Below are 25416 nucleotides of genomic sequence, written 5' to 3' on the forward strand. Positions count from 1 at the left end.
TTGAAAAACACACATTTTCACCAGATTATCCGCATCTTTGTTAGCTTCTCAATGCTAACTAAACACGACACACAGGATCAAGAAAAAGTCACTTTAGCTCAAAAATCACGAGAGAAAATGTGATAATTTTGAACAGCGTGAGCTGAGGAACAGTTTAGTTTGTCCCTGAAAATCACTGAACTCGGCGACAGGAAGTTAAATCTCTGTGTGTCTGTATTACTACACCTGGAGTAACACTTTTATTGTGTTGCTGTCGAGTTGCACATAAAAGTTTGTGTGTCGTTGGTCAGTTACGATCATTAACCATCGTCTAGGTTTTTAGTTTTTAGCCTCAGAAATGTGTAAAATATAATTTATGTTGAGATGCAACTGATCACATGACCCACGAAAAAAATACTTTTAAAAATGAAAGATATTGAGCTACATTTGCTAACGTTTGTAGGTGAATTTCATAATAAAAAATAAATAGTTTACAACCTGTTAAAACATCAACAAAAGTGAAACGATACTTATTTAAGTTCTTTCAATAATTTAGCTCAGAAATGTGTTTTAAATTTTTAATGCTCAGCAAACTGAATTTATCACATGTAGTTTTTTGTGGAAAAAACATCAGTTTAACTTCAATTAAGTAATTAATTCAACAAATTTAGTTAAAAATGTCATATAATTGATGCCTTTAATTAGCACGTTAGCGATTAAACGTCTTAATATTCCAACAGTTGATAAAATATTAAAGTAAACAACTGTTTTCTTCTGACTTTCATTTGCATTTAATCCATTAAATAAAGATAAAACTTCCAAAAGATCTTTGGATCAAACCTGATGCCGACTCGGTTCAACTGCCAAACTGTTTAATGAGATACATTCAATTTCACTTGTGCAACATTTGTCAATTTTATAAAAAAAAAAGGAAAAAAAAGCCAATTGTTCTTGTTGGATCCACGAGTGATTGCACTTCATTCATCTTGAGAATCTAATAAATAAACTTCTGCTCAGGATACATGTTGTTTTTTAAAAAAAAGAAGTGGGATCGAGGTTTATGAAAAAAAAAGAGGAGGATGAATGAATGAGAAAGCACCGTCACCGTTCTCCTCTTCGCCGCCCTCACGTGTCCCCTGTGTTTTTGAAGGACGACTTCAGTCCTTCAGTCTCTCTGTCTCGCACAAATAAGGGTCCTGGGGGCCCGAGTCCTTCATCGGCAAACAAAAAAAAAAGAGAGTCATGACGTGGAGCTGCAGGAGACAGACTTGGCGTCTTCCATCCTCGCCCCCCGACCCCCCCTCACGGGGCCGGGTGCTGGAGGTAGTCCCGGGTCGTGCTCCCGAAGGCGAGCGGGTCGGCGCCGTCACAGCTGCGGGGAGATGGAGCACTGCCACTGCCCGGCCGCCATGTGGCTCCGGTCGCACAGGCCCACGTGGTGGCGCTGGACCCCGTGCAGGGTGACGCTCGGGTGGGTGGGGGGTAGCGAGGCATGCTGGGCGCTGTGACAGAGCTGCTCGCTGTGGGCCAGCCACTCGGCGTCTGCGGAGCCAGAGGAGCCACGTTAGCGTCGACGGATAAAGCGTACGAAAACATCTCAAAGTTTTAGGTTTTAGTTTCGTATTCAAACACAACTAGTTTATGACCAGCATTGCATTTAACAACATATTAGTTCACACACTTTTTTTTTCAAATTCAGGTTTTTAATTATGATGTTTTCTTCTAAACACATTTGTTTTTGTTTTTAAATCAAGTCATTTAATTATATATTACTTGAGATTTATAAAAGTTTTTGCATGTATTTTTCGTTATTTTCCTTCAGTTCTAACATGCAAAGTTTTTGTCATATTTGCAACTTAAATCATCTTCATTTTTAACTAGTTTAACAAGAATATTTGCAGCTACGTAAAGTCTTGAATATATGTTTGTATCATATCTTCTACACTCTATTCATCGATACGCCGACGACACGTCGCTCTACCAGAGATTGAAGAATCACAAAAATGCATAAAAACATGTTTTAAAAAAATGTAATTTTTCCTTTTTTAATTTTTATGTTTTCTTCTTAACATAAGCACAAAATTTACTTTAGATTTCAAAACATTTTCATCATTCTCTTCCTTAGTAACATTCAATTTTTTAAATATTCGCAACTTTCATCATTTTAACTAGTTTTATACGACTATGTGTAGCTACTATTATTTAAAGTATATTAAGTACATTATATGTACGTAGTGAAGTACTCTGTCCTTTTTAAACGAGATGCATTTGTTTAAATTCAATTCACGCTCTATTGATCAATATGCCGACGACACGTTCATCTCTCAGAGAGATCGACGAACAACAACAACGCATAAAACATAAAAAAAATTGTGATGTTTTCTTCTTAATATAAGAATCTTTTTTTCTTTTAAATACAGAAATAAAATTATATTTTACTACTAACTTTTTCTTCCATTTTGTTCATCATTCTCTTCCCACAATTTTGAATAACTTTAACCAGGTTGATTTTAACATGATTTTTTAAAGATTATTTGCAGCAGTTTAAAGTATGAGAACGAAGTATTTTAAAGTTTGAGTACTCGTACTACTGTATTAGTTTTATTGACCAATATGTCGACGACACGATGCTCTCACAAAGAGATTGTAAAACCACAACAAAAACGCAGAAAATATATACTTTTCAACTTTTGTAAATGAACCTTTTAAGTTTGATGTTTTCTTCTTATCGTAAGCAAATATTATCTTTACAATATTTGACTTTCTTCTAGTACTATTTTTGTATTCTTTGCCAACTCACAGAACATTAACAATCATGATTTTAACTTCAATAAGAGTGTTTTTAGGTCATTAAAGTATATGTAAAGTTGTATTTTATATCGATAGAGTACTCTCTCACTTTTGAATGTACGCATTCGTTTTATTGAGCGATATGTCGACGACACGTTGCTCTACCAGAGAGATTGTAAAACCACGACAGCAGCGATTTATCAACATTCCGGCTTCAATCCAACACGAGCGATGAATCATTTTGACGCAAACACAAAAGAAGCTAATTCACCTGTCGTGACAACGTCTGGTGCCGAAGCGAGCGATATATTGAAAAAAAAAAACAAGGTCTCAACAAAAGTGGAATCACTCACAGCAGCGACTCCAGCGTCAGCGCCACATGAGAAAACACTCGCCAGCGTTTCTGATGAAAATCTAAATGAGCAATTATGCGTCGTCATGGCCCTCCAGCGCATTAGATCCGTATAAAAAAAACATGTGGACGGAGCCCGGACTCGTCTGGACGCCGGTGGGTTCAAGGCCACGGAACAGATGTCGGGAGAGATTGAGAGTGAAAGGGCAGGAAGAAGGGAAACATGATAGAGAAGGAGAAGCGCGGCCTCCATTTTTTTTTTTTTTTCTCTTTACTTTTCTGGCACATCGACAGGATTTAACTTCCACCAAAGCATTTCTGCGGGGAGGCCGGACCGGTTCGCCTGGGTGGTCCCGGACCACTGAGGATATTCCGCGTAGTTTTTTTTTTTGTCAAAAGGTTCCCGATCGTCGCCGTCGCTGACGTTTGAATCTGTTCAAATCTAACACGTGTTTGTGTTCAGACAATCTCAGCTCGAGCACACACGGGTTCACACGCACGATTGTTGACATAAAATAATCAGAAACATATTTGGCTGTTTTGCAATCAACAACCCGGAGCTGCGGCCAAAACACATGAAACCGTTTGAGCAGAAAACTTTGACTTTTGTGTCGCGAGCGTCAACATTATCTTGTTTTTTTTAAAAACTTTAATCATCATGTCATCGCTGAGAATTCAATTCAAAACATGAGTTAGATTGTATTTTAAAACTGAATTAAATATGTCAAACATGATAAAATACAACTTTAAACATGAATAAATATATATTTTTTAATGTTAATCTTATTTTGTATTTGCCAAAACAATACTTTTACTATATTGGACGAAAGAAATATTTTATACATAAGAATATAAATTACATATAAGTTATTTATATATTCCACCATTTTTCAACAACTAATATAAGTCACTTTGAAACGGTTGCTGTCACTCAAACGTGTGTTTACTTGTATTATCTTCGCTAAACACTGGATTATTTCTCGAGTTATTTTTATTTTTAATAGTTTAATAGTTTTAATATGCGTGACACAATTGACGTTTTCAGGGAAACGATAAAGAAAAATAATGCATTAAATTAAAACATATTAATGTTTTGAAATGTAAAAATGTTTATATATTTGCTGAGACCCGGAAACGCGTCACACACCGGCGACATCTTCGCAGCACAAGCGACGAAATGGTAAAGTTGTATTTTTTTTCTCTCATCGCGCACAACTTTTCTGATTTTGTCCTTCTTAACGTGATTCCAACTTGATAAAGTTGTGTCAACCCTTGACCTCACTGACACTAGAGGTCAACAAACGACCGCCATTTTAATTCCCACAATCAATCGTCGACGAGACCAGACGCCAGTGAACGCATCACGGCTGAACGAAGACGCTCAAAAGTTTGGCGTCTCGATATAATAATAGTTATATAAAGTGAATTATTGTGAGCAACGACGTTGGCGGTCATGTCTGCGTACCTACAACTATTTTAGCGATGAATAAAAATCATTAAATAAATATTTATTATTGTTACTCTCTTCTTCTTCTTCGCTTGTTTAATTACACTGTTATTTTGTGAATCACTTTCGCCACAAACTCTATTTTAATCGTTTTGATTTTTACCGGTGTTCCATGTTGATTTAGTGGAGTTTAAATTGTTGAAATAAACGAATAAACGTGCAGCAGTAATATTCTACGGCATCTCAGTTGACTCACAAAACTACGAAAGTGTTTGATGGACGTTTGGCCTTCATTGTCCTGCTGAATTGACTGACTTTTATTACTTTTGTGTTTTGTTGAAGTTGGCATGAACATCTATGTCTATGTAGGGATTCCATCTAATTTATATATATTTTTAAAATAAATGTAAATTAAAAAATATATATTTATTCGCAGGTAAATAGTTTGGTTTAATGTAAATAATAAACAGCTAAACTATATATATATTGCTTTTATTCCAGCGTCAGGGGTGAGTTTAAAAACCAATCTAGATGAGTTGAGGCGATAAATATGATGCTCTGAAAGGAAAAGGTGTTGGAATATAATCACACACATTTTCCCTTCACTATACAAGACAAATGGCGCAAAAGGTTTTTAACGTTCGAGCGCCAGTTCTCCGTGGGTTGAAGCGCACACGCCCACTCATGTATTTCTCTTGCGTGTTTGCAGGAACGACATTAAATGTACTAGAATAAGATATTTATAAATAAATAAAGCTGAACTTTGTGTGAAATGAAACGTGTTGGTGCAAAAAGCATACTGGTGAATTATTTATATATATATATATATATATATATATATATATATATATATAGTTATTTTTTACCTGTGTGAATTTTGCGTCAGGTTCTAAATGCGGTCTATCCACGCCATTGACTAGCGGTGCTGCTGGTAAATAAATCCTGTTTATTGCGCTCCATTCTTCTAGTTTGGCGCTGGAATATGACGAAATGTCACTAACTGGGAGAGACACAGAGAAGAAGGAAATAAAAGGTCAGAGAAGGAGGAGAAAACTCTGCTGAAGTCACTGCAAATTATTATTTTAAAAAGGATTTTTAACGTATTTTCCCCTCTGTTGCGCAATACTATTTTGCGCCTTCTATCCAAATGCGTTTGTAACTAACACACGTAATATTTCGGTTATAAACCGTTATTCTTTTGGACCCTAAATTGCGTTTGCGGATTTTTTAAAATGGGTTTAATTTTAGGCGAGGATCAGACGCGTGTTTGACAGGAAGACGAGCAGCTATTTCCCCTCAAGAGTCCACCATAAAAAGTTTTTAAAAAAATCCCATTTTCACAACAACAAAGTCCACCATTAACACTGATTTATGCCGGATCCTGTTTCACTGTTTCCAAAACAGTGTGAGAAGAAACCCTCGCAGCTCGGTAAAAAACCCTGGCGTCTGTGCGCGTGCACGCGGGGCCAACACCGAGCACCCCTCATGTTGATGCACTTCACCTCTAATATTCTACATCCGCCTCTTCATTATGACTGGAGGCCCGAGCATCTGGTTCTGCGCGAACCCGCGTCCCCTTTGGAGTCCGCGTGAGCGCAGGTCAACTGCCATTTAAGCTCCTGCTCTCCAGAGGCCTTCAGACACACTTGTGTCGTTACTGCCTGGATGCGTGTCTCACGCACGCCACACGACTACACAACAACACCCATGTATCGCGGTGTAAAACCCCCCAAAAACATTATCTATTATCTAGTGCACGAGGAAAACCAAACGTCGACCTTTTATTATAAGATATTTACTAAACGCTATTTTTTGCGTAAGAGTGCAGAAACATTTGCGTTATTATTATCTGACTTTAGAACTTTTTCTAATATTACACATAATTAATAAATCGACATTTTACTTACTTACAAAAGTAGTTTTCACCGAATTAATATGTTCACGTCGGTAACAATAACACACACTAGTTCCTTTCAGTCTTTTCCTTGAGTTTCTAGATCTCCTGTTGTGTTATCAGTTTTATCTTTCCCTTTAAAGTATATACTTTATTGAATATTGTTTTGATTGTTTAAGCGCTTTGTGACCCTGGTCTGGAAAAGCGCTATATAAATAAAAATGACTTACTTACTAAAAAAAGGCAAATAAAACCGTGTGAATTCAAGCATATTTATACACAAACAATTGTAATAATATACGTGTTATACTTAATGTATTAAACGTGTTTTTGTTATGTATCGACTGTATTATCGTCGCGTTTTTAAGCGTTAAAAAAAAGTTGCACTATTCTATAGTTTCGATACAAGTAGTACCACAACAACAACAACACACACAGGGCGTCAGTAACCCTCACATAAATGCAAACCAAACGCCCTCGTTCTTACTTTGCTGCTCTGTGATGGATCGGATCCCCAGAATATCTGTGACCGAGTGCGACGAGGGCCATATCCTGTGCATGGCCATGTGTCCGGGTAGTGTGGGCATGCCAGGGGGGGTGGGCACCTTGGAGCCCGGGTATGAGTATAAGTGGTTGTAGGGCAGGGTGGGCTGCGGCGGCGGGTGAGGGGCCTGCTTCCCGGACTCGTACTGGCTCTGCTGCGACAGATTCCCGATCTTGTTGCGCAGGATCCTGCTGATGGAGCTCACGGACGGCAGGTTGAACTTGTCGCAGACCCCGTCGGCGAGTAGCCGGTCCCGGATCTCCCACGCAAAAATCCCGGGGTCCCGCTGCTTGTACGTCCGTATGTGCTTGACCACGGTGGGCGTCGTGACGCGGGGCTTGCTGCCTCCGATGGCGCCGGGCAGAATGGAGCCGGTCTCGTTGTAGCGGGCCAGGATCTTGCTGACGCAGCCGTGCGAGACCCGCAGCTGCCGGCTGATGTCGCAGGGTCGGATCCCGAGCTGGGCCAGCTCCACGATCCGCAGCCGGATGGCGTTGGGGAGCGGCCTGCCGTTGACGAAAACACCCCCGAGCTGGTTCACCTCACCGAAGGCTGGTTCTGATCCAAAACAACGACACGTCAGTCAGAAGAAAAAAAAAATCTCTCTCATGTCAGAACAAAAACACGATTTATTTACGTGCTATTAAAGTGGTAAATACAACGAAAACATGAACTTTGTGGATCAAAAGTTTTGAATGTTTTTATCGCGATACAATTCTTAATAAAAAAAAGACGTAATTTCGTGGTCAATAAACATGTAAACACACGAACCCTCGTTAAAGAGCCTCCTCTTCCAGGACTGAACTTCCCAATAAAAAAAAATAAAAAAACCCAAAAACTCACCCATCGCGTTGAAGCCGCAAAAGAAGAGAACGGCGTCCGGGTCGTGCCTCCTTCGTGGGTCCTGCTCCGCGTCCAGCGTGCCCAGCGTCCCGAACCCACCTCCCGTGGAGAGATGCGTGTCTGCGAGGAAGAACAAGACGACAACAATTGTCGGTGTGTTTCCTGACGCTGCTGCGGACAGACTTACATTTCAATCTGGAGGATTCGGGAGGCTGGACTCACCCTCCGCGTCCTGCGCTCTGATTGGCCGAGCGCGCTGATGGAGGGCGCAGATCCGAGCGCTGATTGGCTGAACGCTTTTTGACATGACAGTTTTCAACGAGCCCACCCTGTCATCTTTTTTTTTTAACTTTTTTTTTTCTATTTTCTCCCTCGACTCTCCCCCTCTTTGCCCACCAGCGTACGAACACACACTTGTGGAAGTGAGCGACTCAAATACTTTTATCAAGTTTATTTAAACTTCTGTGAAAAACTTGTCCAAACTATTCACTTTAAACCACGAAACCTACATTTTTGTCAATAAAACAAAGTTATACTAACATTTATTTTACTGCTACTAACAACTAATCAAGTTTATCTTGGGTAAATAAAATGTTTTGATTCCATCATTGCAGCGACAGAAAAAAAACGTTTTACGCACAAATTCTTTCCGCATCTCGCGGCTCCTGATGACGTTTAAGTCACGTCTACGTCCGTCAAAAATCGAGTCAACCCGAATATTACATCATAGATCGAGCGACGGTGACGCATCAGGATTTTCTGCACAAACTCTTGGTGTCGCTTCTCACCCGAGCGTTGACGCAGGATCAAGAAAAACACGCGCCTGTCACGAATGTCTCGTGGATATTTTTGACAAATACTCTCTCGCGCCACATTTGACAAAAACCAAACGCTTCAAGACTGACTTTCATCCTAAAGATCAATTAAGGACTATTGTTGGGAGAAAAGGGCGCAGAATTGCGCGGGTCCGAACAAAGCGCGCAAGGGCCTGAAATGTGCGTCTTTTTTTTTTTTTCCACGCGTTTAATCCTCCAGGAAATGTTAAGTATTTACTTTCTCTCCAGTGAAGTGACGCGACATAATGACGTGACATTATTTTGAAGGAGGTTGATTTTGTAATAAAATAGTTTGTTTTTTGTAGTGACACGTTTTTATTTGTGTCCAGCGACGTGAACGGACTCACACCAGACGTTGTTATTGTGATGAAGCGCGTGAACGATTAGACGCCATTTTGATAAACAAATACAACCTTGTGCTGGATTCACAACAGACACTGAAGCATCTCTGGAGTCATTTCACTGTCGAAAAAGCTCTATTATATTGTGTTGCTGTTGACTCTAGTACTTGCTCTTTCTGTGTGGAATTATTATCGTCGTCTACTCTTGTCAGTTACAGGTTTAATTCCACATAATATCCATCATTTGCTTCTTTATTCTTGGTTATTATAAGATGTTGTATATGGTTATTTATTTTGCGAGATATTACTTTTTTAAATATTTTTACATTTTCTATTTAGGTGTATTTAACGTATTATGTGGTAAATATTGACTTCATTAAGAAGTTGTAAGGGATTATATATTTTATTATATCCGTAAAAAACTATTTTAAGTCATTTTAAGAACTTATGTTTTATATATATATATAAAAAAAACTTTAAGCATTAGTTTAGATTTCTAATGTCCAGTGAACTGATGCGTGGATGTATATTCTGCGTGAAAACTGGTCCAACGTGTTGCATATGTACCGTATAAAACCTATTATTTGTGACTCTAGAAAAAGAGCGCGCACCTGCGAATTCTCCCCAGAAACCTGAGCGGTCAGAGGTCTGGCGCACATTGAAATGATCAATATTTAGATGCGCATTATTACCGAGCGACGACATCACAAACTACTGGAGTGGACAATGAAGTAAAAATGTTCTTTTAAATCATACTTTTTCACTTTTGTTCAGTGTTTAAATATATATAACTTAAATATATCGTTGGAGGAGAAGGCGAATTCACTTGTGCTCGTGCGCGTGGACAGGGGGGTGTGGGGGGTCAGTGAACGCCACATTGCTTACAGGCTTTCCACGCATGATTTGCAGCTCTTCCACGGCTGTCACACGCACGTCTGTGCACATCACACGCATGTCCAATTGAGTTGTTCGAACCGCCCGTCGAGGCCCCGCATCCATGAACCGAGAATACTTGAACACATAAGTACTTACAGTAGATCAGTGGAGTTTGTTTTAAACAATTTTATGCTTTTAAGTTTATTAAGGAATTAACTGAACACGAACGATCTTCACTTTGAAAAAAACAAGATTAAATTACCAACATTTTTCTTCTTTTAATTGACAATTATTCAACTATTTGTTTAATTAATAATATTAAAGCTTCTCTTAAACATTCTAGTTTAGGGAGTGAAAAAACAAACAGTTCTTAATTAAACTTTCAATTATAACTTATACAATCTGCTGAAGAATGTTTATTCCAGTCTTTTAAACACGATTAATTGCGATTAATAGGAGCTAATTGTCACTTAAAGGAGACATTTTAGAGTAGATGATGCTTTCTGCAATATTGTTTAATCTTACCTGGACAATTTTTTATTTTCTTTTAAATTAATTAAAACCGTCTTAATACTTGTTCTAGTAAAATACAAAGTTTGAAACAACGTGGGTTACTCGCTTGATTAAATGCGATCGATCACGATCACTATCTTGGATTGAGTAACTTTAGTTATCGTTACATTTCCTGAGATAAGCCGACTATGACGCAGACACAGGAGCTAGTTAATGTTTTTTCAAATTTAATAGGCTATTTTCAATTATTCGCATTTAAACAGTTTATATTCTGACGTAGAAATACTTGCGTCAGTTTGAACGTGGTATTCCTAGTACTGGGGAATATGTAGAGATTGTTCTGTTTGGTCTACAGTCAAATATTCCCGATGATTTACGGCGACACAAACAGCCTTTGACCTGCGTCAGTTCCAGTATTGTTTGCACTTGTATAATACACTAGTATTAGGGCCGGAGAGTTGGACGGGAGTACTCGGAGGAGAACCACACAAGGATTAAAAAAAGCAATTCTTGATGAGGGACTTGTCAGAATTCTCCACCGCAACGTTCAGTCTTCATCTTATTGGCCTTCACCATCATCATCATCATCATCTTCACCTTCATCATGGTTCTCTCCTCACGAGTCCACGACCAGAGGGAAAACAACCAAACTGGCAGATAGTTTTCAGGTTTCTGCCAAACTCTGGGTTCAACTTGGAGCCACTTTTAAATTAGCAGCAAGTAGAACGTGTGGGAGAGAAAGAGTTGCTACCTCGCTGGAGTTCAACTTCTCCACCGCGACCTCGTTGACTGTTATTTATTTATTATTGTTTTGCGTGTTTCATAATATTGTCTGTTTCAATATTTACTGCCGACAACAAGATGCTAGAGATAAGACACTCATCAGTTGATACGACGAGCAAAGACCATTTGTTTTATCACTAAATGTGCAACTGAGTGTACTGTGAACTCACTGATATTACTCTGAAAAACTATTTATTGATGGTACTACCTCGTCTGACACTACTTTTCTTACATTGTCACTATTAATACTAACTTCTACTGATCTGCTACAACAAAAACTAATGTTTCTCTGACTTGTATAAAATACTGCTACTTCCTAATCATAGTACTTCTCCTGTTTTTACCAGTACATCACCAGGTACTATTAGTTGTTTTCTACTTAATTTGGATCTACTGAAGCTACAACGTCTACTGAGGCTACAACGTCTACTGCTAGCTCTATTACTGCAGATAAAAAAATGCTAACGCAGTATTTACAAGTATTACTACTAATGTTATAGTATTGTTAATACTACTACCTGCGCATCAATAACCCCAGTGTGACTTTTGAATACTTGAATTCATCTAAAAGAGCGTGATTGTGTTTTAAAGGGTAATACTCTACAAATATTGCTTACTTACTTACTTTATTAGCTATTTTTTTTACATGCTAAGCAGTTTAAAAACAAACAAAAAACAATTAATTAAAACGAAGGTTAATTGTGTTTTCTAATGTCATTAATTGCACAGCTCGAACTAGTCAACCATCCTTGTATTCATTAAAAGTACTTTACAAATATTACCTACTAGTTTAGCAGCCAACACTGTTTTACACACTTTGATCACTGAACTATATACATTATATTTTATTGTCTTTATAAGTATTTAACACTCTTTATTAACTTAATATTAACACTTTTTTAAACTTTTAAAAACGTTAGCTACTGTTTCTTTAAATATTGGTACATTTTGTGTTATAATATGATGACAATCGAGTATTATTATCATTAGCAGAGTTAATATTTGTACTTTTAAAAGCTTAGTCTGCAGACAGAATTCTAATGAACAAGAAGTAAAAGAAAAACTGATTTTATTGGTAGAAATAGACGTTCAAAGCACTTGCGGTTGTTGCCATGGCGACGTTATTTAAAATATAAAAAGGTATTTAAGCGTATTTAATGTTACTATATTGTTGTGACACGAACAACGACGAGAGCTTGAAATGTTTACAGAAGAACGAGTCGTCCGCTGGTTAAACCGCCCTTCATCCTCGGTCATTGAACGCATCACCGCACATTTAAACAAAATCCTGTTTGTCTTCGCACAACAATGTGAATCCACGTTGTGTTAATTACACACTCGTGTGTGATGACTTCTGTGGAATCATCTCAACAAACACACACGCTCGTGTACATGTCAAGCGTGTGTGTGTTCACGTCACAAGTGTTTGCTTTAATTATCCGAAGAAATATATCGAGGTTTATGTTCAGGTGTAGCGTCGGTGTCAGAGCTCGTGACACGTGTGCAGGTGCACAACATCTCACCTGTTGATTTATCATCGTCGGTCCAGACGTGTGTCGTGACCTTATCATGAAGGTAGCGAGGAACACGTGATGCTGGTCGCGACTCTATTCATCTTTATTTGATCACGTGTTTCTCGATCATCAATTCACCCAACAATCAATATTTGATCGTCGTTTTAAATCAAATAAATCCAGGTGAATAAATACATTACGTTCTTCTGAGTCTGATGCGCAAATAATGTCAATAAATATCTATTAAATATTAATATCTATCTATTAATATCTATTAAAATAAATGATAATATTTGCCTTTTGACCGAATACAAATCGGTAAACAAAACGTAATGTCTGCAATTTGACACATTTAAACACGTTTTGCAAGATAAATATATAATACAAACTTATGTTTATTAATTTATGTATTTTAAAGAAAACCTTTTTCACAATTCTTTAATTTTAGCAATAAAACAGTTTGTAACATTGACGCCTGTCGTCAATATTTATTAAGGTTTAATTAATTCATTAATTTGTTTTAACGCCATCATAAATGATTCAATTGAAACGTCACTGTAATGCATGTTATTTTTCAAACTATAGATTGATAAAATTTTCAGACTTATCTACAAAATATAAGGTACTCTTTAAAGAAGTGACAACGCGTCGATGTTAAAATGATCAAACACTATTTTTTTTTTTTAAACGAACAGGTCTTCAAGTTTAGCCAAATAATATTTAACATTATTTTCCCTCCTGTCGTTTATTAACATGTCGTTTATCTTTGTCGTGAGACTGGATGGATTTTCTTTGCTTTTTTTTCCACGAAATATTATTTAGTGTTGATGCAGAGTGAAACTTTACACGTTTGACTTTGTGTTCGTGCAGTGATTTAGAGGCCTGTCGTCTGCACACACACACACACAAGCAGACACACACACACACACACACACACACGCAGACACACACACACGCAGACACACACTCGCTGTGTTATGAATATAGCGACGCAAGTTTGAAATAACGTGACCTTATAGAGTTTACTGTCGAGGATAACTCTGTTAATCTTGATAAAATAGTCTCGATAAAGAGTAGAAACTGTTACTTTCATACATAAACATGAAGCATCTACTGTATATATACATGTTTTATTTGGTTTCAACTTCACAAAACTGTCATAAAAAGTTAAAAGGAAAAGTTGTTTTTCCTGCAGAAATCGATTTTTTCTGACGTCACTTCTACGGCGATTATAATTTAAAAAAAATAGAAACCTATAATTAATTGTTCTTATTTTCAATAAATAAAGTCAAAGCGACGTTAATACTTAAGGACGTATTTTTAAAAAAATATTAATAAAAATATCTAAATGTTCAATATGTACGTAAAACACGTGAACACTTCCTGTATTAGCAATAGCGATCAATAGTTAACGATCATCTGTGAAGATGGTTTGAAACCTCAACATAAATCCAGAATATTTACTATATATATAGATATTTGATAGAAAGACTTCGCAACAATATTTTGGCACAAAAATAAACCGGTTATCATGTATTTTAGAACAATTGTTCCTCTTTTTAATTAAAAAATATACTGTATATATAAAACACGTACATGACGCACTTCCGGTTCCAGAAATGACCATCAATAGCTCAACGACCACTGACGGAAATAGTTTCGTAGGTTTAACATAAATTACAAATATTAACCATATATATCATGATATTTGAGAACACGGTGTTTTAAATGAATTCTCTGGCGCAAAAATAAAACGGTACTCATGGATTTTATAAGACTTTTTGCCTTTTTTAAACCAAACAAAAAAAAGAATATAAACGTACCATATAATGTATATATAAGACATACACGTTTAGAAATGTCAACCAATATACCGTAGTTACTAACAGCTGCTGGGAAAAGGTTTGAAATTCTTGAAAAAGTTACAAATAAAGACGATATTAATCATGATATTAGATATAACTGGTTTTCAATTAATTCATCTCGCACATAAATTAAAGTTTTTAGGATATTTTTGCCCCTTTTTAATTAACAAAAATAATCTAAACGTACAATAAACAGTATATATAACACGTTCACAAAGTACTTACTATTTTAAAATGACAATCAATAGCTAATATTTACTATATATATTACGGTATCAGTTTTTCAACTGGCACAAAAATAAAACGGTGGATTTTAGGATATTTTATCATTAAAAAAAGGTAAAAAAAATTGTGTTTTTTCTGGGGTTGGTTAATAATCGTCCCCACCCTCGTGACTCTAACCTCTCGGGTCCAAGTGTCGTTGACACCATTAACTCTCGGTGCAGTTCGCACTTTTCTCGTGGACTTTAGTGGCTCCTTAATGAGGACGAACGTGGGTTAACGAGTCGTGTTCCAGGGGCCACGGCCGGGGCTTCAGCGGCGAGAGAGGGGGACACGCGTGCGCCCAGAAGATATAAAAAAAGAAAAAAAAAAGAAGCCATATTTACGACACGTCTAGTCATACGTCACTTTGACATGTGTTCGTCTGGTTAGGATTCATATGTCATTTGGCCCCCGAGTCTGGAGCCTCTGGGTCCCCCCGAAAGATGGCGCTTTACTGCGCCTTCTTTGTGCTAAAAAAAAAGCGTGCAAATGGGGTGTTGACGCAGACCACACCGCCCTGATCCTCCGGGTGATCCTCCGGGTGACTCATACCTGCTCATATATTACTTAATATATTACTTAATATATTAACTTAATAAATGACTCATACCTGCTCGTATAGAAGAAATGACATGAAATTTCCTGCGCTATTAAAGTGGTTAGTGCGCGCGCCAGCTGACGTCACGAGCCGACAGGAGTGCAGCTCGGGTCTTGAGAAAGAGAAGAAAAATATAAAAAATAATAATTTTTAAATTGGCAGCTTTTGAAATGAAGTGCTAACGTGCAGGTGAAAGGAGAAAACGGTGCGTAATGTGGTGCGAGCTTTGGCACAGAAAGACCCCGGATGACAACATCACGCGCGCACAAGTGAAACATTTGGCTGCTGCTGGTTTCAATGTGGACTCGATGTCTTTTTATTTTATTTACGAGCTGTTCTGGATCACTGCGGGAACCCGGCGACCAGCGCCAACCTCGTTGTTTGCGTAGACTGTGGCGCCATCCGGCGGTGATTCACGGCAACTGCACTTTTGTCAACGTCACAAGTGACCGGTGTTAACTAACTCTACCGAGGTCAACTGAGAAATCACTATTTACACTCGTGTTTTTGTTTGTGTCGTACTTTTCTTTTATGTATTTATTTAAACAAAATTAGTTTTTAATTGTTCATGTCAGATGTCATCCAGCAGGGGGCAGTCGAGCACCGCACATGAAGAAGGCTCGTCCACAGATCACGGTCAGACACAAAAAGTTTACATTTTTACTTATTATATACTTATTTATTTTATTTTTTATCTTATTTATATACTTATACTTATTTATTAACTCGACTAAAAAACACTCACCTATGCTTTTATTTTTTATATTTTACAAAGTGACATTTTTAATCGTACAGAATAATTCGTTTAAGATCGTTTCTTGGCGTAAGTTTCCTCAATTGACGTTAGAAATAATAGTTTGTCTTTTTTAATTGTGTAGTTTAGATAGTAACACTCATAATATAGAAAGATACTACTTGTTACCGACAGACTTGTGTAAAGACGATACATTTTTAAAGAATTAAAGTTCAGTCTAATTCTATGTACAACTTCACTAGCTAAGCTAGCGAGTATATTATTCAGTATTAGAAAATCCATGTTTTATTGTTTCAAGGCTGTAGTTTTAATGGAAGTTAATGTAAATTTTGTTTTACTATAAAAGTGGCTCTTGACCTTTAAAGTATATACTTTATTGAATATTGTTTTGATTGTTTAAGCGCTTTGTGACCCTGGTCTCGAAAAGTGCTATACAAATAAAAATTACTTATTTACTTAGTAAAGACTTCACTAGCTAAGCTATCAATTGTAGCATTCGATTTAAAACTAACTGAAATTGTACTTTAATTATAAGGAAAAAAAATGTTACATATACATATCAAAAGTAACATTTTATTAGAAAATTAATGTAATATTGATTAATAATCTTACATTTTTAAGTGACTATTTTAAAGCAAACTTCTGTTTTGACTTTACGAGCTAAGCTAACAGGCCTATACCATTCAAACTAGCTTCACTTTACATTACAGTTGAAATCGACCTTGTATGTTTGATATCACGTTGTTTTTCTAAAATAATATATAACTTAAATAACGAAGTTGATTAAATTTTGGTTAAATAATTAAAGGTTTGAGAGAATATTTCAACTCTATGTACAACTTCATCAGCTAGGCTAGCAAGTATAGCATTCAGTTAAAAAAAATGTATTCACTTAATATAGTTGAAATACAAAATTGTACCTTTTATAAAGAAAATACGTAAATAAGAAAGTTAATGTAATTGGACAAAAATAATTTAAATTCTGAGAGAATATAATTCTACCGATGACTTTACGAGCTAAGCTAACAAACAAAAACTAAATAGTATTGAGTTTAAAACATTTAGGTAGAAATATGGTTTTGTACTTTTATATTGTGAATAAAAAAACAAATGGCAGTTAGTCTTACTAGCTAACCTAACCTATAACATTTTATTCGAAACTTGCTTTACTTCACATTATGATTGAAGTCCAAAATTATAATTTTACTATATAGAAAATAATTATGGTACAGTATCAAGAGTGTCGTGTTAATAGTAAATACATTTCATTTTAGAGCGACTTCATTACACACTAATACTTTGTATGACTTAACTAGCTAAACTAGCAAGTGTAGCATTCAGTTAAACACTTACTTCTCTTCACATTATTGTCAAAAATGTTACTTTTATTATAAAGAAAATACATTGTATTGTATCAAAAGTCTTCTTTTACCAGCATATTAATGTAGTTTTTTTTAAAGTTATAAATAACTGTATTACAAAAAATACATGGTATTGTATCAAAAGTCTAATTTAACAGCATATTAATGTAGTTTTGTTTAAGTTATAAATAACTATATTACAAAAAATACATGGTATTGTATCAAAAGTCTTCTTTTAACAGCGTCTTAATGTAGTTTTGTTTAAGATTTAAATAACTATATTACAAAAAATACATGGTATTGTATCAAAAGTCTTCTTTTAACAGCATATTAATGTAGTTTTGTTTAAGATATAAATAACTATATTACAAAAAATACATGGTATTGTATCAGAAGTATAATTTAACAGCATATTAATGTAGTTTTGTTTAAGATATAAATAACTATATAACAGGCTAGTTCTATGCACGACGTCATAGACAGAAATCTGTTGATATTGTTGATTTTAAAAAGTACTAAAACAAGGAGTTTAAGATTCATAATAACAGTGAAACTTGTTTTAGTGTTTTTATAACAGTTGTTTCGTTTCAGTGACATCATGTGTGTTTTTAAATGTTGTTATAGGCTCAGTAGATTCAACCTGCACACAATATTGAAACACTTTCAATCTGGAAACACTTTCAAACCCTCTTGTCAAGTGTTTGGTTAAACGATGGTTAACTCTAACTATTATGTTCCTGATCCCATCACGTCCCTGATCTGCTCCACAAACTCATCTTCGCCGACGACGCTGAAGGTTTATTTGCTTCTCGCTCAGAGAGTTTCTCTGGAGGAAAAGCTCTTGGACACACACTCTGGGTTTTGTCCGCTGAAGCAGGGAGTAAACAAACCTCTCACAGCTGCAGGAGGGTCCGGCTCAGACCCCCCGACACACCAGCGACCCCCCGACACACTGACATGCTAATGGTTTGTACACGAGGGGAGACGAGGGCGACAGGTGCAGCGGCGTCCGGTCGCGTGAAGACGCCGCCGACTCTTGTCTGGACCACGACGCTCCCACAATGCAACGGCGAGCTGTAATCTGGACATACTTTTCATTTGTTTGGATTTAATCCCAGCGCTTGTTAACTTTTGACTTCCCTGAACAAACTTTCTTTGTTTATTTATATATAGTTTACATTATACTTTAGTTTAGATACAGATTTATCTTTTTAAAAAACATTTAGTTTATATGGAATTAATCAAACCTTTGTCTCAGTAAAACTAGATGTTAAATATTCTAAAATAACTTATAATAGCAGCAGTAAAACTTTATTGATACTTTCCATTATTTAATACAACAAAATTGAATCAATCAAACGCAGAAAGTAGTTTTTATTTCACGCAATATTTTCTTTTATTTTCTAAATAAAAAACTTTTTAAGCATTTGAAATAGTCAAAAAGGGAATATAATTTGTGTTTTATTATTAACTCCTTGACCTATTTAGAGCTTAATTTTGATTTAATGATTATTATCATCATTATTATATAAAATATTTTTGGAGTAATTAAACTCAAGAGTTTCTCCTGCAAAAGTATTATTAAAATATTTTCGTTTTAGGCACCAATACGTGTGCTCTACCAAATGATATTTATTAAATTTATTTTCAGTAAAAAGAAATATAACAATTCGTTGATCAGTTAAAAAGTACTTTTTCCTTAACGTTGACATTTATATATTTTTTAAATGATCGTTAAAGTACAAAAATTTCTGATGATCCATGTGTTTTGTATAAATGTAATATAATTAATAAACAGAACTTGAGGATATGTCGGTAAAAACATCATTTTTAATGGTTTAATATTTGAGTCAACAGAGCTGCTGTGTTCAGTAAGTCTGAGGTGGTTTGAACGTCTTGTCGCCTCAGAGAAGAACCTCTTGAGTCGAGAGCTGCTCTGAGCTGAGATGTGAGTCAATATTTGGTCTCTGGAGTGAAGAGTCTCTGGGTTTTAAATAGATTAGAGGCTCATTGTGGACGAACCACCTCGATATGTGGACTCTTCCAACACCTTCATATAGCTAAACATGTTATAGCATGACATTTTATATCATGCTATAACATGTTATTTTATGTCATGCTATAAGGTGAAATTGTATGTCATGCTATAGCATGTTATTTTATGTCATGCTATAGCATGTTATTTTATGTCATGCTATAACATGTTATTTTATGTCATGCTATAGCATGTTATTTTATGTCATGCTATAGCATATTATTTTATGTCATGCTATAACATGTTATTTTATGTCATGCTATAGTACGTTATTTTATTTCACGCTATTAGGGGGCCTTTTATGTCATGCTATGTCATGTTATTTTTTGTCATGCTATGTCATGTTATTTAATGTCGTGCTATGTGACATTTTATGTCATATTTTTGTCTTGCTATAGCATGACATAAAATACCATGTTATAAATATCATGCTATAAAATAACATGTTATAGCATGACATAAAATATAAGGCTATAGCATGACATAAAATAACATACTATAGCATGATATTAAATGTCACCTTATAATGTGACATGAAATGTGAAATAAAATGTCAAGTTATAGCATGACATAAAATAGCATGCTATATACCATGACATAAAATAACATGCTATATAGCATGACATAAAATTAACATGCTATATAGCATGAAATAAAATGGCATGCTATATACCATGACATAAAATAACATGATATATAGCATGACATAAAATGAACATGCTATATAGCATGACATAAAATAGCAAGACATAAAATAACATGCTATATAGCATGACATAAAATAGTAAGACATAAAATAACATGCTATATAGCATGACATAAAATAGCAAAAGACATAAAATAACATGCTATATGGCATGACATAAAATAACATGCTATATAGCATGAAATAAAATAGTAAGACATAAAATAACATGCTATATATCATGACATAAAATAACGTGCTATAGATATCATGCAATAAAATGTCAAATGCTATAACTTGACATAAAATCAAATGTTATAGCATGTTATAAAATGTAATTTATGTCATGCTGTAATCCCATGTTTGTCAATCTCGCCGTCAGGGGAAAGTTGACGCGTTAACGCGATATCGATATCGACTCATCGCGGTATGTGTCGCTGGTGTCAGTCCAGGTTGTGCCACATGACGTGGTCCATTCAGAGCCATGACAACACGGAACCAGCTCGGATTTATCCTGCGGAGTTAAAGCTCTTTGTGTCGCGGCGTCAATCAGCCATTATATTGCGCCGCTGAACAAATGCAAAATCTTGACTGGAACAAATGCTTCCAACGGGTCTGAACCCCCTCCTCGGCCCGGCGTGTCCCCCTGGTCCGACCACCCAGGACGAGGCGGGTCCGACTCCTCCGCCCGGACTCAAGTGGGGATGCGGGTCTGGATCCGTGGACCAGGAGCTCCACAGCCCACACATACGGGGGCGCGTTTAATGCGTTTTATATGTGCACGCGCATGAGGAGGAGCTGATGCTTCTTCACCCAGTACTATCATATTCATTACTAGTTAGTACTGGATGAAGACCCGTCAGTCACCCACTATCATATTCATTACTAGTTAGTGGGTGATGATGCTTCTTCATCCAATACTATCATATTCATTACTAGTTAGTGGGTGCTGCTTCTTCATCCAATGCTATCATATTCATTACTAGTTAGTGGGTGATGACGCTTCTTCATCCAATACTATCATATTCATTACTAGTTAGTGGGTGATGACGCTTCTTCATCCAATACTATCATATTCATTACTAGTTAGTGGGTGATGACGCTTCTTCATCCAATACTATCATATTCATTACTAGTTAGTGGGTGATGCTTCTTCATCCAATACTATCATATTCATTACTAGTTAGTGGGTGACGCTTCTTCATCCAATACTATCATATTCATTACTAGTTAGTGGGTGATGCTTCTTCATCCAATACTATCATATTCATTACTAGTTAGTGGGTGATGCTTCTTCATCCAATACTATCATATTCATTACTAGTTAGTGGGTGATGCTTCTTCATCCAATACTATCATATTCATTACTAGTTAGTGGGTGATAATGCTTCTTCATCCAATACTATCATATTCATTACTAGTTAGTGGGTGATGACGCTTCTTCATCCAATACTATCATATTCATTACTAGTTAGTGGGTGATGACGCTTCTTCATCCAATACTATCATATTCATTACTAGTTAGTGGGTGATGCTTCTTCATCCAATACTATCATATTCATTACTAGTTAGTGGGTGACTGACGGGTCTTCATCCAATACTATCATATTCATTACTAGTTAGTGGGTGACTGACGGGTCACCGGTGTCTAAACACCTGAAACCAGCTTGTTTGAGACGTTTGCTTTTGAGCGAAATAATTTTGGATTATTAATAAAAAAAATAACACGTTATTTAACGAAAATAAAATGACTAAAAAAAGAGTTAAACATAATTCTATATTTTGTTGGAAATATTTGATCCATTTTTTTTTCTTATTCATAATAAACAATATTTTGAATAAAAACAATATAAAATGACATTTTCATTTATTCTCGTGTATTATAACATGTTTCGTTCAAACGAACCAGGATGTTCTACATGTAGATCAAGTTTAACTTTATTCGTCGCATAAACTATCGTTATTTTCGTTATTTTTTATATAGTTAATAAATAAATAATAGTTGTTAAAAGTGTATGTTGTAGATTCGACTCTTTATTGTCGTTTATTGATCGTGTATTTTATCTGAATGCTAAATGTTACTTTTTTTTAAAGGAAGTTAAAAATTCGTATTTAACCGTCATTTTTGTTTCACACTGTTGTGTTTTTTGTGTTGGCTTTTGTTGGTACAGCAAATTGTGTATTTATGAGGCACAGGTGGCGTGAAAATATCGTTGTGTACGTGTGTATTTGTGTATCTTCTTCCTCTAAAGTGCGTGGTTTGTTAAGATAAAAAAGTAGTTTTTGTATCTTATGTTTGACTTTATCTTGTATCGTTGTATTTGTGTGTTTGCTCGAGATTAACGACAACTGTGTGTTCATGTTTGTATCTCTGTGAGGATGCTCTTGTGTTAAGTACTTGACACACACACACACACGCGCGCGCGCATTGAAGTGTGTGTTTTGAGTTGTGGATCTAGTTTTTTATCGAACGCATCACGTGATGCAGACTTGTTTAGATATTGACCATGTTATCGGTTACAAAGTGTAAACACGCACACACACACACACACACACACAAATCACCTCACACTTGTTGTCAAACACTCTCATAACATAGCGGCTCGCTGTGACGTCACGTGACTCCCTCGACAATAAACGCGTCTTTAATTGACGCATTAGTTAAACTAACTCGTCACTAATTGATCACTTTGTATGTAAATATTGGGGTGTTGGGTGAGAGCGGGGGGGTCCGCTGACGTGAAGGGGGTGTGTGTGTGTGGAGGGGGTCAGTGTTGTCACCCGCCACCCAAGACGTGATTCAGCTCCAACAACAATCGCCATTATTGGACGATACGAGACGAATCTGTAATGATGACGAGCGTTTCCTTCGCTCATTGTGCCGCTGCTCTTCCTCCACGAGCCGCCATTGGACGACACTCCAGTCTTTCAGGTGCGGAGGGTCCGGGTGACGGGGAGGGATGGAGGGGGGTGTGGGGGGGTCTTTATAAAGGAGGAGGCGCCGCTGTGTTTGCGCCTCATGTTTGCGTAAACACTGCGGTGCGTCAAGAGCGACAGGGATTCATCCGCGGGTTCTTCCTTCTTGGCTCCAGAATGTCCTCTTCATCCAAGTTCAGCTTCTCCGTCAGGAGTATCCTGGACCTCCCGGAGCAGGAGTCCTCCGGGTACTCCTCCAGCTACTCCCCCTGGACGGACTGCGAGCGCAGTTTATGTGAGTATCATCCGCACCTCTCGAGACACGTGCACGCGCTCGTTTTCTAAAAGGTTCCTCTTGTCGCAGCGTCAGACGAAGGTTCGGAACCTTCTCCAGACTCCACCAAGATGGACGAGACCTCCTTGGACCCGGAGAAGAAGAACAAGAAGCGGAGGGTTCTGTTCTCCAAAGCGCAGACCCTGGAGCTGGAGAGGCGGTTCCGCCAGCAGCGGTACCTGTCCGGGCCCGAGAGGGAGCACCTGGCGCGGATCCTCAGCCTCACCCCGACCCAAGTCAAGATCTGGTTCCAGAACCATCGGTACAAGATGAAGCGAGGCCGCGCGGACGGCGCGCTCCTGCAGGATCTGGACCTTCAGCATCCTCCTCCAATGCTGCGCAGGGTCGTGGTTCCGATCCTGGTGCGGGACGGGAAACCTTTCCACGCTCTCGACGCGGAGAAAACGTCGCGACATCCGCCGGTTCCGTTCCAGTTCGTCTACCCGTCGCTCCAGCACCCGGCGCAGGTGTCCCTCCACGCCCGGTACCAGCACTTTCAGAACCCCGCGGCCTCCAGGCTGGCCTGGACGGACCTTTGGAGCGACCCGGTCCACTTCCACGCCTTCAAATGAAGAACTTCTGATAAAACTCTCGTCGAAAAAAAAAAAGCACAAACTCACTTGAACTTTCTGCGAATATTTACTTATTTCTTTAAAAGCAACTTAAACGTGAAATATTTTGCACATATATTTTTTTATTTCTGTGAATTCCAGTTTGTTTTATTATGGGATGTTTGTCAACATAAATATGTGTAAATACATTTTTTTAAATAATCCTCAAGTCCATTCCTGCCGTGGAAAATGTTACATTTCTCACTTTTAATCCCAAATTTAGAATCTTTTATCGCCTTAAATCTTTTGAATTTTCCTCTAAATGTTCTTAACTTTCGTTCTACTCTTAATATGGGTTTAAATCGATATTTTAAAGGTTTTCAATTGGAGAATAAAACCTTGATGTAAATGTTTAAAGATCTTTTTTTTTTAAATCGTAATTTCCCCCCAAAAATCCTAAAATTTAGGATTTTCTTTTTCTTCCTCAAAGTTCTGAGTTCAAGCCTTCAATTCAAGACATTTATCACATATTTTTTAATCTTAATTTGAAAGTAAATTTCCTCTTTATTTTCCAGATTTCCCCCTTTTTTCCCCCTCGGCATGAATAACGGGCCTTCACGAGGAAAAAAAACCTCAGAAATAGTCTTTTAGTCATGAAACGATGTATTTCTTTTTTTGTATTTGTGTAATAATTGTGTCACGACTTGGCAAAAATGTAATGAATGTTGATTAAAATGTGTAATAAATTTATATTTTAAGTAAATTCTGTGATGCCGACTCATGATTTATTACTTTTATATAGGAATATTTACAATAAATTAATGAAAAGTTGATTAAAACTGAACAGAATAATAAGAGTTTTATTATATTTCAAGACTTTTTAAAGAGAATATAGAGTCAAAGTATCACTAAAAGTGATGTTTTTGTCTAATATTCGTGCTAATAATGTGAAAATATTGAGCCTATATTTGCCTTAAAAGCATCAGATATTTAATAACTGGTCCAGTGCTGATAGTTTGTGGATTGAAGCGGCTGCTGCCGGAGCCTTTTCACATGTTAAAAAACTAATTATGCACCTTAAAGCTGAGCAAACACGTGGAATAAAAGGCTGTGGATTTGATTCAGCATGAGAATACTGAGTCAACATGGCCGCCTCTTTTCTCTCCGCAGCCCCCTGTTGTCGGGCTCTCCCCTGCTCCCAACTTTGTGGAGTCAAAGAGATTGAATCTGGAAATATTTTCAAACTGTCTCTAAATCACTTTGGCGGACCCCCGAACCCCTCCCTCGTGTTTAAAATCATGTCACTTCTTCATCCGTGTGGAGGGGGGTCTTCTGTTTTCA

The 25416-nt window shown here is 36.9% G+C and overlaps 2 protein-coding genes across 2 annotated transcripts; one reads left to right on the top strand and one right to left on the bottom strand.

Moving 5' to 3' along the window:
* Positions 1-834: 834 nt before the first annotated feature.
* On the bottom strand, positions 835-7986 carry pax9 (paired box 9). Its single transcript, XM_087780578.1, has 3 exons — positions 7850-7986; positions 6950-7564; positions 835-1521 (listed from the first exon to the last, which is right to left on the bottom strand). Exons 1-3 carry the CDS (start codon positions 7851-7853, stop codon positions 1346-1348), a joined length of 795 nt encoding a protein of 264 aa, XP_087636704.1. The 5' UTR covers positions 7854-7986; the 3' UTR covers positions 835-1345.
* Positions 7987-23367: 15381 nt separating this feature from the next.
* nkx2-9 (NK2 homeobox 9) lies at positions 23368-24285 on the top strand. Its single transcript, XM_087780107.1, has 2 exons — positions 23368-23485; positions 23555-24285. Exons 1-2 carry the CDS (start codon positions 23368-23370, stop codon positions 24094-24096), a joined length of 660 nt encoding a protein of 219 aa, XP_087636233.1. The 3' UTR covers positions 24097-24285.
* Positions 24286-25416: the final 1131 nt, after the last annotated feature.

Source organism: Callionymus lyra, chromosome 18 (genome assembly GCF_982586985.1).
Source record: "Callionymus lyra chromosome 18, fCalLyr1.hap1.1, whole genome shotgun sequence".
Classification (NCBI taxonomy): domain Eukaryota; kingdom Metazoa; phylum Chordata; class Actinopteri; order Syngnathiformes; family Callionymidae; genus Callionymus; species Callionymus lyra.